The 14,535-nt window shown below is 27.8% G+C and overlaps 1 protein-coding gene across 2 annotated transcripts; it reads right to left on the minus strand.

Annotated features, from left to right (window-relative positions):
- Window positions 1-10,911: 10,911 nt before the first annotated feature.
- LOC141527190 (uncharacterized) lies at window positions 10,912-14,106 on the minus strand. Of its 2 annotated transcripts, XM_074242534.1 has the most exons (10): window positions 13,974-14,096; window positions 13,837-13,884; window positions 13,725-13,754; window positions 13,569-13,613; window positions 13,440-13,490; window positions 13,294-13,344; window positions 13,158-13,214; window positions 12,494-12,553; window positions 12,383-12,415; window positions 10,912-12,310 (listed from the first exon to the last, which is right to left on the minus strand). In XM_074242534.1, the coding sequence occupies exons 1-10, from the start codon at window positions 14,053-14,055 to the stop codon at window positions 11,991-11,993; spliced, it is 777 nt and encodes a 258-aa protein (XP_074098635.1). In that variant the 5' UTR covers window positions 14,056-14,096; the 3' UTR covers window positions 10,912-11,990. The 2 variants fall into 2 exon arrangements, with proteins under 2 accessions (XP_074098635.1, XP_074098636.1); XM_074242535.1 differs by lacking the exon at window positions 13,837-13,884 and having other exon boundaries at window positions 13,974-14,106.
- Window positions 14,107-14,535: the final 429 nt, after the last annotated feature.

The following is a 14,535-nucleotide window of genomic DNA, read 5'->3' on the forward strand; positions in this document are numbered from 1 at the left end:
TTAAGTCCTTTCAGAAGCACCAATGCCTTTGCGACGGTGAAACTCCGGAAAACAAAGACCAATGATCGCTCAGCGCCCGCACTGTGATCTGTGTTTGCTATTAGTTGGTACTTTTTGTTGTTATCATTGATGTGCCACCGCTTAAGATGTCTTTTATCTACCAGAGAGATAGACGGACAGTCTGGTGTACAATGTTTGTAAATTTTTCATTGATTTTTAAATAATGTTGATGAACAAGTTAAATATTATTGGCAATATCCGTCCAGCTAATACACTACTGTGGATTTATCTGGAACAAAATAGTGGTAGGTTTACAATACAAGATTGTGTCAATGTATAGCGGTCATTTTTTTTATGTTTGCTCTTGGTTCCGTCGTTGCAAAATTTAAATTTGGTGATTTAAAAATCGGTGGTCGTGAAAAAATTTACGAATTTATGCAAATTAATAAATAAAAAATCAATTAATTTTGAAGATTTTTTTAGATAAATAATATTTTATATTATGATCGGTATTTAAACTGAAAGGAATTGACAGGTGAAAGATCTTTCTTGGGGAAGAAACTAGTTAGTTTCTGGGTATTGGATTAGTTTCAGACTTTATCTCACTCCTGACAAATGGACATTTGTTTGTATTATTTCATAATCATCAAGGTGACAGGCATAGTTCTACAAATATGATTTAAAAGATATTTATAAATTAAAATTCCTGATTTTTTCTTATCAATATTCAAAAATTCATAACTCGGAAAATAATATCATCCTTTTAAAAATTTCAAAATACTTTAAGATTGATTGAATGCATGGTCTTAAAAAATTAAGCCAAAAATTTAAAAATTTTAAATATTTTTTAAAACAAATTTTCAAATTTTTTTCATTTTTAAAAACTCCGTTTTAAGAAAAAAGAAAACTTCTGACCAAAATTTATTAAAATTAAGTTTAACCAATGGTTAATTTGACAAAAAATAATACAGTCGTTTTTTGGCAAAAACAGAACTTTAATTTAAAAATTTTTTACACGACTCAAATCACCGATTACTACTCGCTAAAAATCCATTGAAATAACGACCATAATTCATTAACAGTCAGTAGTTACCGATCAGTAAGTTATCTATCCGTAAGGACAAACAGAAAAATAGAATTAGAATTAAAAAAAAAAAAAAAAAAGAAAAGAAAGAGAGATCAATGGTAATATATTTGTAATAATTTTATTATGTACTTGGCTCGCAACCAAAATCTACGAATTATATTAGCATACTTGGAAATTTTTCTATCGAAAATAATGCCAGCCAAAAAATATACAATATTATTAGATAGAGTTTATACTTAGAGAAGACGAGTAAAATAAAATAAAATAAAAATCCAGTAATGTATTAAATAAACTTATTGTGTACATGTACATATACGTAAAAACGTTAAATATTGTGAATTGCTGCGGTAAAAAATTTTAATTTTTTCAAATTTAAATTCTGCAACTACTATTTTTTACATATTTTTATTACTGCAGAAGTACGTCTGACAAAAAAAAATTGGTCTCTCTTTACGTTATATTATTATAACTGCAAAAATTTTGTTCATTAATCGATAAAACATAGAAAAATTCATTAAAATAGAAAAAAAAAAACGAAATAAAAGCAAAGCAATGCGAATAATTTAAATAAAATATAATGATTATTAAATGTAAACGTCCATATTATGGAGTTGCGACTTTGTGATACAAAGTTTTTATATGCTCTGTAGATACACCGAGCCGAGCGTACGTAATTTTTAATAATTTATAAATTTTAATAACCATTTAATTTAGTATTAATATAAAATTAATAAATAGTACTAAACACTAATGTATTGAATAAAAACAACAAGAACAAAATCAGCTACATAATATTACACAGAATTTTATCCTATAACAATCTTATATACATCTATCTGTATACGCGTAATTTTCCTCTTTATAAAATTGTTAAATAAAAAAAAAAAATATTTAAAATGCGTGAGTTAATTTTAATGCATTAAAAGAAAGAATAAATTAAATGGTTTGGGGTGTAGGTCTGCAAAGGTATTATCATTATGTTATATTATCTTATATATTATTATATTATTAAATTATACGATGTAATATAATATATAGAGTATTTTTTGTTATTATTTGATCTTATCTCATTTTCCCACATTTCAAATTTAATGTCGAATTAGGTAAGTGCCACGTTTACGGTTTTAAGTCCGATTAAATTAAATTTTAATATATACAATAAACTTGTTACAAGGGTCAGCAGGCCGCGAAGATATGACTCGTGACGAGTGCTGTATATTTTTTATTTTCTTACATTCCACTCTGTACCGTTTTTTTTTATGTTCGCTTTATACCGTTCGAAATCACAGCGTTGCACTCTCTCACCCTTTTATTCGCGTGTGAGGGTGTACTTGTGTTTTTCAGCAAGCTCGTTCAAGTGAACTAGGGAAGGAATTAATGAGTATACAATAAAATATTAAATTACAGTAAAAAAAAGGCTTAAAAGAATAAAGTAAATTTATCGTGTTTCATGTAGGTGTACTCGGTTAAAAATTAATCAAACTTTGAACGAGTGATTGTCGAAATACGCTTTGTAGTCTTTAATATTTTTAAATACAAATGAAAATTTGATAATGTACTTATCGTAAAGTAGAATAAATTTAAAGTAAATTGTTTAGATGTAAAAAATTTTTTTTTAATGTTTGAAATTTAAAAATAGAAAGTATAAAAAAATTTTCGGTAATTATTTACAAGTGGAGTCAACCCACACTGGGTCATGCTAATTTTTTTTTTTTTATTCAAATTGAACAATTCAAATTGTTCGTTTTTTTAAGTATTTCTAAAAAAAAAAAAAAAAATCCATCGAAACATAAATTAAAGATAAAATATAAATTTTATCCAAAAACATGAAATCCAAAATTTTTCCAACTCTTAAAGGTAAAAAAACTACTGAAATCTTTAGTTTTTCCTTTCACGACAATATTTATCATAAATATTTATTATATTGCAAATCAATTTATCATTCTATAGAAAGTCTGCAGTGATTATCACAGAGTTTCATCTGGCATTTTAAAATAAATCATTAAGTAAATAAGGTAAGTTACGTTCTAAATTTTTAATCTTGGAAAACCAGAAATTTATTCATAAAATGATAATTTAATTTTTAATTTTTATAGAAAATAATTTTACTTGTGATAAATAAAGATAATACTAATAAAAAAAATTTCTACTCCAATTTTTGGTAGCTTCATAATTATTAAAATAATATGACTCAAATGTTTTTTAATGATTAATGATAAAGTTTTTGTTAAAATATATTGAAGGATAATTAAACTTCAAAATTAAGTACAAATATTTAAAAATTACCTATCTGATTATTAGTTAAAATTTTTGTGTTAGTACTTTTTAAAAATACTCATTTTGAAGATGAAAGTTTCTCATGTTTTTCAAGCAGCTCATCAAATTATTAAAAACCATTTTTTTTTAATTACTATAGAAAAAAAGCTCAATCAGTGAACTTTAATATTTATTTAAATCTATTTTAAAAGCTTACACCAGAAAAGCTCAGATGAAAAATAATACCCATTTAAAAAAAAAATCTCACTGAAAAAAAAATAATTTAAGGTACATCTATTACGAGTAATATAAGAAATTAGTCGCCGATCAGTCTAATGAAGTCAGTTTAAAATGATGGGGATCGGTAATGTTTTCTGGGCGAGTGGTCAAAATGCCAATCCAAATTTGTGAGTGCCTAGTTGCGGTGTGTCGGAAATCCTGGGCCGTGCTGGTCCGGGGTAGATAAATACGCATATAAAGGTGTGTTGGTACGTGCCGGTGACCTACCCCTCAGGGGTTTCGAGAACGAGAATGACAGTGCAGGGAGAAATAACCAAGGACAGAGACAAGTCACCAGGGGATGTTTTCCCTGGAAAAAGTGAGACCGATAAACCGAACGAACGCACCAGAGGTAAACGCGACAGCCGATTAAACACGACGCTACATGCTACACTCAACCTACTGTGGGCTACAAGTTCTCCTTTCGCTCGGAGAAATCGGTAAATACGAGCAATATTCTGGCGAGCCACTGTACACGTTAATGCGAATTTTAATGTGTTATCTATAAAACACGAATGTCATTGCCAATTTATTATTCATTTTTATTAATTTTCAATTTGATTCAAATCAATATTTATTCGAAATTTTTACTTGTGCATGCTAAAAATAACTTATTATTTTTACTATAATCATTATTACTAACAACCTTCCAATCACTATGTGTCTGCCGTGACTTGTGAACTATAAATAAATAAAATTTTGTTTGATTAAATAATGACTTTTGTTAAATTGCACTGTACTTTTTTAACTATTGACGTTTTTAAAGATATCGGCTCATCCCGATGTTATATTTATCAAGAGCTTTCATTTGAGTACCCACATGCATTTTTGATATATTTTTCATATATACATATATATAATATATAAATATATGAAAAATTGATGTGGGTATTCAAATGAAAGGTCTCGATGAGTGTAACATCGAGATGAGTTTATATCTTAAAAAATGTCAATAGTTCACAAGATACAAGGTCATTTCTTAATTATGTATCTAGAGAGAGTATTTTAACCATAAAAACCCATTTTATCATATAAATACACTAATCACAAAATTTCGCTTATTCTATTAATAATATAGATAATTATTAATTTATTTATTCATTTATGTTGTTTTCTTTTATACTATTAGTCAAAAACATTTTTAATTTTTAACTTGTCATTTTTATTTTTCATTCATTATATTTCCTTTATGGTATTTAATTTAAATTATTTCCAGCAAACTTCATACAGAATACTCGGAAAGCTTTCAGCGTATTAGAAAATCAGTTTTATTTGATACCAGGCGGTGCTTTATATTAAAATAAAATATGTCTAATTGCGAAATGGTGCACATAGGTACACAGTACAGAACAGCATATGCATTGACTGGTAGCGGTGAGCTGTGTATATGAATGTTTTACTTTGAACCGTGTGAATTCCACGATACAAGCTGGGGTTTCGAGCTCCTATCTTCCTCTCTTTCTCACTCTCTCGCTCTCCTGGTCTTTCTATTTATAGAATATCCTAAAGCGTATTTGCCTAAGCGGTTAATTACTGTACATACCACACGAGAGCCACGCCAATTTCAATTGACATTTCATTTTGTATAGAGATACGTGGGTATTTTCAAACAACTGATCACTACATACGGTGAAGTTATTCAATAGATTCACCTGTATTTTGAAGCCGCTGATAGACAGGTTTGAGTATTTCAGTCTTTATAAAGTTTCATTGAACAAACATTCAATGGTGATTGATTAATATGATTGAAAATGATAAATTACATATTATAGGCTGTATATTTTATAATTACATTGACTTTACTTTTTTTTTTAATTTTTAAAAGCTCTTGTTACAAATTTCTGGACAAATTTTTTCAACGCTCATTAAAGTAATTTGTTGGAAGTAAAAAAAATAAAAATAATATGGCATAATCAGGGATGATGAAAAGTCTGATTATGGTAGAATTTATAGATACTTAGTACTTATTATATTAGTTGTAAAGTACACTGTGTAATTTTTAATTATATATCAAAATAAACAAATTCAACAAACAGTTTATAATATGCTTTAAAATCAGAACTGACGAAGCTTAAGGTAGTTGTCATAGTACAATATTGTTAAAAAATTAGAGGTCATACTCGCCGCAAAAGTATATGAGCTTGTAGCTAAGTAATCCATAATTTTTACGCAAGACTGTACCCGTGGAGACGCAACCCATACAATTGTTTCTGTCTGACTCCGTAGATATATTTTTTCATAAATTGTTGAACTTTAATCCGTTATTTATAAATAATTAGACGGTCAAAAATTTTTTTTTATTTTTTTTTTTAAACTCACATCAAATACATTAATAGACTGTCAATTTTTTGAAAGTGGAAATTGCATTATTTTGTTATTACGTCTGATAAAAAATTAGATAATTTTATTTTTGAACAATTAAAAATTAAAATAAAAAAATTAATTGACCAAATAAAAAATTAAGTGATTATTTATGAAATGAACTAGATTTTTAATAGAAGAAAGATAAAAGTTGACGTTTGACAATAGATTGTTTGTCATTGTGTAGTGGCGCCAATAATTTGTTAAATATTTAAAATGAGACGAGACAGCAAATTACTCTGGGGACACTTGAACAATACAGATATGAACAATTGGTTCAGTTACATCTGGAGCTTTTGAGAGCTCTGGGATACCCTCGAGTGCCAATTGTCGATAAAGCCAAATTACAGTCATTAATAATCAAGTGAAATCCACTCCAGGGATTTAGTTGCCCTCAGTTGTCAACCACCAAGAATTATTCTATTCCACTTTATTTTTTTTTTTTTTTTAACACACATACAGAGTCGATAAAATAACTCGGACTTTCTTAAAGTTTAATAAAGAGCAAATAGTAAGGATAAAAAGTAGTGCTCGACCGCAACTCAGTGGCACTTGATTAATTTAATTAATTTCCTAAAAGCACTTTTGCCGACTGAAATCCTTCGAAAGCTCGTTAAGCCAATACCGTAGTTTCCGTGTGTTTCACTACTACTCTTGCGATCGCACCGCTGCAAACCTATCCTATCCATCCTTTCCGGCTTCTATACATTATATTCTGTGTTACACATCCTTTTTCTTATTTTACGGACGCTACCTACCACTCTTACACTTTTGTACACTCTTACTTCGTTCCATTAGGGATATTGAATTTGCGGCTCGCCCTCTGGCCATTTTGAGTGCACCAGACCTTGCATTATAAAATATATTCACCTCCTCGGATGTATACTGTGCTTAATAAAAAAAATTATACTAATTAATTTATATAGATGAGGAAAGATTTTCGTTCATTCATCATTAATTAAGGCATATTTTTTTTTTATTTCCCTTACTTTTTTTGTACACTTCGATGAAAAACGGAATAAGTACTATGGTTAAGACTTACACTAACAAAAATTTATCAGAATGAAGATTATTAATTAATTCATAAATAACGAGACACACAGCGAACATTTTTGGTGTGAAAATTGACCTTGAGAACACTACACGGTGTGAAATGATGATGTAAAATTTTAACATGGTGTGATCCATGTGTTTACACTAATAATTCCATAAATAAATAAGAAATGAATTAAATTAAATACAAAGAGAAATTTTTTCAAAGTTTTAATTTTGTTCGTATTGTTGAAAAATATTTTTTCAATGAAACGGAAAAGTCATGAATTTTATTATTTGGCATTTTAATTGCACGCCTCATAAGCGAAGCGGATAAGGTCTTAGAAAAAGGCCTTACAAAAATCAAGCAATTTCTTGAACTAAAATTGACTCTATTCATTTTCTATCCCACTCGTAGAATCAAAACTCAAAAATTTTTTAATTATTTAATTTTTCAGTTTTTCCAAAAATTTTAGAGTTTCATTAACTTTTCAATAATTCACGAAAAAAAAAAAAAAAAACAATAAATTCATGTAGAGTTGTAAAATAGACTGTAACTAATTTTTTTAGTTTTATGATCACTGTAGAGATTTCACTTTTGTAACCAAGGGTTTAGGGTATCGTAAATTATAAGATTTAAGTAAGTACGTCGAACATGTTGTTTGCAGATGTTTTGACGGATAGGTAAGATTGTTGTAAGTAAAATTGTGAGAGTGAATTTTAAAAGTATTTTGGAAATGCGTGGGAACTTTAAGTTTAAGTTAGTTTTGCGCATTGTAAAAGTATGACTGAGTGGGATGAGAGGCCCAAGTAGTAGGTAGAGTAATTAAGAAAAAGGACTTAAGAAGACAGTCCTGAAAAACTATTCATTGTAGACAGACCTCTGTATTCTTTCCTAATAAACACAACACTTAAATTACCTGACCTGTGATATCCTTTTTAGATATTAACAACATCAATATCCTATCCAGTATTTCTGATACTACATTCATAGTCAGTAAACGATCTAAATAATTTTCTTCCTTAACATCCACAGAATTTAAAATTTCGCATAAATAATTCAGAAAAGCTTTTCTATATCACTACTCTCTTTTTGTTCTCTGAAAAAAGAAGATCAAACCAAACGTTGTAAGTTCTTAAAAGTACCGATTTTTAGTTTGATTAATAATTAATTTAGACCATAAAAGAAGTTAAGCTACAAGCAAAAACTTTTATACTTAGAAACAAATAATAAATAACCTCGGCGTTCGTTTTTTTGAATAAAAAAATTTAGTATCGGACTTTAAAAGAAAGTATGGATACAACAATCGCTATCACAATAAGACGAGCTACTTTGGTCTGAAGACCGTGAAAATACTCTTCCGCCTTTTTCCGACGTCTATTTCAAGGTTTTCTTCCTTTTTTTTTTTAATTTTTATTTTTCTGTGTTCTGACGTTGCTGCACAAGAGTAAGAGTAAGAGTCTAAAATAAAAAGTTTGATTATAAATAACTAAAAATACAAGATATAACAAACAGAACAAAACAGACTAACTGACAGACAGCGGGAGCATTTTTTTCCAACGAATCCATTTCCGACTTTAACGAAAAAAATGTCACTCCTGGGCTTGTCGAGGAAACAAGTTAACAAACGGGCATCCTTTAAGGGGATATTGCATGCCTTAAGCGGGAGCGTAGGTATTCTCTACTCTCGCCTTAAAAATGAAAAAAATTGGATTTTGTCAGAGTTCTATTTAAATAAATAATAATGTAGTGGTTAAAGTCGGTAAGCTTTCATACCACAATAAAAGAAAATATCAATGGTCATTTTTCTAAACAATTAACAGCTGGTTCAATCCACAATTTAGATAAAAAATGAATTTTTCAGAAAAAATTTTGTAAAATTCATGTAACACTCTTTTTGTAATCATTATAACTTTTAAAAAACAATACTAATCTTTTTAAATTTTTATTCAATTTAAACAATTTTTTATTTTGTTTAAGAAATTTTTTTAACAAATTAATTTTTTTTTTAAATTAATTTTATTTTAATTTACAATCATGTATGGATAACACTCACATTCCATGTTTGTAAAAGTGGATCTTCTTAAGAACTCCGCCGTCCATCTTACGGCTTAAAACAAATTTTATTTTGTTTAAGAAATTTTTTTATTAAATTAATTTTTTTTTTTTTTTTTTTATGTCTGTAAATTCATTTTGACAAACTGATTAAAAAACTACAACTCTATTATTATTCCTTTGATTATAAAATAACAAAATATGTATTGTCGAAGCTAAAAAATTTACATCTTAGATTGACAAAAAAAAATATATATATATAAATAGTGAAGACCTGCTTCTTCTATCTGAGCGTGCTAAATGGCGTTAGCAAAGATTTCCATTCTATCCACGGAAATTTGAAAAATTTATAAATAACTCGAGCGCTTAAGGCATGCACATTTTGAATTACCAAACTTTTTTTTTTTTTTTTCCTTTTTTTTTTTTTTTTAATTTTAGCTTCGCTGTTTGAAAAAAAATTTTTCTCGTGTTATTGAAATGCGACTGTACAATGGAGCTGTATGCCAAGGAGCTTATTATATCTATACTAATGTTGAACACCTTACGTGTTTGTATGTATGTATAGCGTACTCATTTCTCGTCTCCTAACCAACGTTGAAACTCGCGCGCTGCAATTTAGCGTGGAAACGCCGTGAGCTAATCGAGCTGTCTGGCCTCCCTTTTCAATTAACTTTCTCCCAGTGACAGGAATGACATCGGGATTGCCGTCGGCGCGAAGACAAGCGTGGCGGTTACTGCATCCGACATCAACCTCGTATACTGTTTTCATTATAGGTGTTTAATCGAAACTTTATTTCCAAAAACTCACCATTTGTTATTATACATGTTTCTCGTTGTTAAACTGCCCGGGAAAAAGTTTTTCAATGACCAGATAGAGTATTTTGATATGATGAAGCCTGATAATATATAACTGATTGACGATTAAGGTCTCTACGGGCAAAAAAAGTGTAATTAGAATATTTATAAAATAAAAGAGAAAATCTAGATAAATTTTGATGTTAATAATTTATAAAGGATTTTTTAAATCTTAATTTGAAGAAAAAATGGCAATTTTCATGATAAGAAAAATTAAATTAAATATTTTATATGAAATGCATAATGCACAGAAAAAAATGTAAAAAATTACGATAGTAATATAGAGTAATCCAGGGCCAGGCTTTCAATACGGTCACTTTAATAATTTACATTTTAAAATTTATGATCGGCACCATAAAAATGCCTATAGTAGTAAAAGGTTTGAATAATCCAAAAGTGTACATCTCATAATGTCATTTTTCATAATAAAATTGATTAAAATGATCGCGGGAATAATCAAAACAGTTTCCTGTGACCTTAAAACTTCGAGATCTGATGAAAACTCGATTTTCGCATTACGGAATAAAACCAATAACTTCCCGATTTTCGAAAATTTTCAATTTTATCAGCGAGAAGTTAAAAATCTATAACCAAGAAAATCATTGTCAAGAATTTTTGTAAATCAAGTAAAAAAATTTGTAATTTCTTCCATTACGAAAAATTATTTTGTTCATTAATATTCAATAATTAATTCTTTCTTTTAAATAAATAAGCATGCATGATTAAAATCAGAGCTGTTTTTTATGCCTGTCACAAACGTTTACTAATTTGAATCGTGATTTATAAGAATTAATGCGGTATTTTACTAGTAATGAGACCCTTTTTAAATTAATTTAAATGCAACCCGCGGAGTACCACTCGAATATCTTCTCCTAAATTGCGTTGCATTGTAAAATTAATAGAATTTCATCGATTGGTTCGAAGATCGCTTTCTATTTAAGTCAACACTTTCTTTAATTAATCAATTAATATTTTCATTCATACAAAAACTTTATTATACAATTATTAAAGCAAGCGTATGTGTAAAATGTAACATTTAAGTAATTGGAGTATCAATGTAATTATCTTAACTGTTTCATATTTATACTGATAATAATTATTTTAAGTATGGCGGCGAGCTGAAAGTTGTACTTGTTACCAGTACAAGTAAACGCTGATAATTTTAATTGTTACATGACTGAATGTCAGTTGTTATAAATTATAAGTCATTACTTATTTTAAATGAATACTAATTCGATTATTTAAATTTAATCAGAAATACTCGCTTTTTTTTTATATGCACAGTAAAAAATTTTGCGTCATTGCGTCAAAAAACTTAGTGTTGAAAATTTTTGTGTTAAATATTTAAGACTTTTATGTGTAATTTTAACATTTATTCGGTCAAATCAACACAAAAAAAGTGTTAAATTTTTACATAAAAATTTTTAACACAAAAGTTTTTGACGCAACGACGAAAAATCTTTTACTGTGTATACCATTCATAATTTTGGCAAGTAGGGGAAAAAGGGATCAATTGAACCACTCGACTTAGAAAATCAAAAAAAATTTTTATCCTTTTAGAATTATATTCTAATATGATCAAAATTTGAAATCATTGCGATTAATAAATTAAAAAAAAATTAAGATTTTTGTATTTTTACGTATTTTAACTTTTTTTCAGCTGGTAACAAATTGTTTAATAATATTTTAATTTTTAAATTAATTGATAAGTAACAATTAAAATATTGTTTATTAAAAGTTCGGGTTTGAGTTTTAAATATTATTGATTCAATTGACCCCGAGCAGTAGTTCAATTGCCCCCAAGCGCGGGTCAATCGAACCATTGGACGCGTTTGCATGAATTAATAATTTTTAAGAATTTACGTTGTTTATTGACTAATTTATGGATTGACAATGATAGTAGACATAATAATCTACGATTCAAAAAAAAAATTATTATTTAGTTTTAATTCGAATAATAAAAAATTACTAAACTTTTTTTGGCTCAATTGACCCCCTCCTCCCCTACTTTTATTTACAGAATAATTTAATGTTCTTACAAAGATTCAATCAATACAGATCGAATTATTTTAACGAAAGTGATAACAAAATTTTATTGACTGTATCAAGTGTGGAGTTAAGAATGTTCTGAACTGAGTTTAACAAGTCCGCCAATAATTTGGCAACGCTCCCGAGACCCAGTACACCGAGAACCTTTCCCAAAGCCGAATTAAGAGTCTTCAGTATCGTGTTCAGCAGTGATTGTACAACTTTAATTATTGCAACTACCAATAGTACTATTGGCGTTAGTATCAGTTTCACTATGAACATAAGTCCATGGAGAAGAAAACTCAAAGATGTTTTTATGATTGTCCACAAGGAAGGTTTTACTGCTACAGCTGTCGCTGCAAGACATTGTCGATTAATAATTTGAAATTTTTCCTTTAATTTTTAGGAGTTTTGATTTTAGTACTTACGAGTTGGCGACGTTGAACTTGATCTGTCTGTTGCTGAAAAAAATACGAAAAATAAATTATAAATTATAATTCATAATTATTGTTTTGGAAATTTGATGGATGCATATTTACTGTTTGAGTTCCGTTGATCTTCCGATGTACTTGTGGAATTGTTTGACGCAGCTGGATCAGCTGAAATAAATTTTAATTTTGAATATGATTTGAAAATTTGTTGTTTACATGCATTGAAATGATAATTTACAAAAATTAATTGAAATCAAAATATTTTGAATAAATGCTGAACTGGTCAAATTAAATTTTTTCTTTTTTCAACAAATTTTCCTGCATAGAAAAAAAAAATTTCTTGATCCAAGAAAATTATAATGAAGACCGAAGTTATTTTGGAACAAGAAAAAATTTTCTTAGCTTAAAAAAATTTAACTTCGTTCAAGAAATTTTAACTTTATTAAAAAAATGTTCAGTCTTCCTTAAAATTTTCTTGATTTAAAGAAATTTACGCTTGACTCAAGACTTTCTTTTTTCTGTGTAAGAAACCTTTAAAAATTTATTAATTTGTATACTAATTGAAATTTGATAAATATTTTTTTGGAAACTAATTGATTTTTTGCGTGTAATTTCAAAGATTGTGAAGCTGAACTGACATTTATTCAAACAAATAAAAATATAAAAAATATTCAATACTTATATTATAAATTTGGAAGGTTTCTTTAAATTTTGCTTACATGACCCATCTACCTTTTCGCGTTTTAAAGCGTGCAGTTTTATTAATATTTACCTGTTGAGTCTGATGAATCTGAAGTTGAATTTGGATTATCGGGTGTCGTTGAATCGGCTTTAAAATTCATTTAAATTTTATGTATTAAAAATAATTAACATAGTATTCGAAATTTTTACGTTAAGTAAACATTTACAAGTTGAGTCTTGCACTGCAGGCGAAGAATTGTCAGTCGAACTCGAATCAGCTGTTGAAAAAAATTTAGTTACAATTATTATGTAAAAAAAATTAAAAAAACTAATCACTGATAAGAATATTTTGTCATTATAGTTTTATTTTTACGCGTTGAATCCGTCGATGAATTATTTGTCTCAGTGGAATCATCTTGTCCCTCTGAAAAGTCAGTTTCTATGAAATTTTTAATTTACAAATTTAAACTACTAACATTATTAAATCAATATAAATACTCACGCGTTGAGCTCGGAGAGTTAGTTGTGGAATCGTCAGTTGAATTAGCTGTGAAAAAAATTTTTCCATCATTATATAGATATTTTTTATGTAAAAATTAATGTAAAAAAATTACATAAAAATTTTAGAAAGCAATAAATAAAATATTTCTCTACTCACAAGTTGATTGATTCTTTACAGCAATGAACGCTGTTGCCAATGATAAAATGAAAAATTATTAGGATTAAGTTTGTGTAAAAGTATCTTTAAAAAATAACAGATTAATGCTAACAAACTGGATTTAACGTCTCTGGTTGGTTTTTCGATACAGCTATGAAAGCTATGACAAGTGTTAAATCATCCGTCGTTAGTCATAAGTCATTAATATTTCATTGGTAATTAATGATTTAACTGGCAAAAAATACTTACGCTCTGAGCTTTCAAACGGCTTTGAATAAACCGTTGCGAAATGTAAAATCACCAGAATAATATATACCGCAAATTTAGTCATTTTGTAAATGATTGTGGGTCTACAATTTCCTTCAGAGACACTTGCTGACGAGTTCCAATTGTAAAGTAAGTAGACTGATGCTAGTCTTTATATACCTGTTGGCTTATCGCTTTTTAAAAATAATTACTTGGATAACTTGAAGGTAAAAGTATTGATGATAGTTAATTTATTAATCAAAATTTAGCATTGGGACTCCCAAAAACTCGAGAAATTACAAAATTTTTTTTTGATTAAAATTGAAATTTTAATGATTTTTTAAGATGATTTATGAAAATGAAATATTGAAATCCTTGAAGGTGAAAATTGTTATGAGGAAAAAAAAATTTTCCTCAATAAAAAAATTAAAAATAAAATTTTTAATTATTTAAAATAACAAAATAAGGCAAGATATTGATAAATCTTCAATGGTAAAAATTTTTCTAAAAAATAAAAATATTTCATAAAAATTTGTATAAAAAAATTTTCATTCTGTATTGACAC

Source organism: Cotesia typhae, unplaced genomic scaffold (genome assembly GCF_013202065.1).
Source record: "Cotesia typhae breed Kobodo isofemale line unplaced genomic scaffold, CoteBio_Ctyphae contig_4, whole genome shotgun sequence".
Taxonomy (NCBI): domain Eukaryota; kingdom Metazoa; phylum Arthropoda; class Insecta; order Hymenoptera; family Braconidae; genus Cotesia; species Cotesia typhae.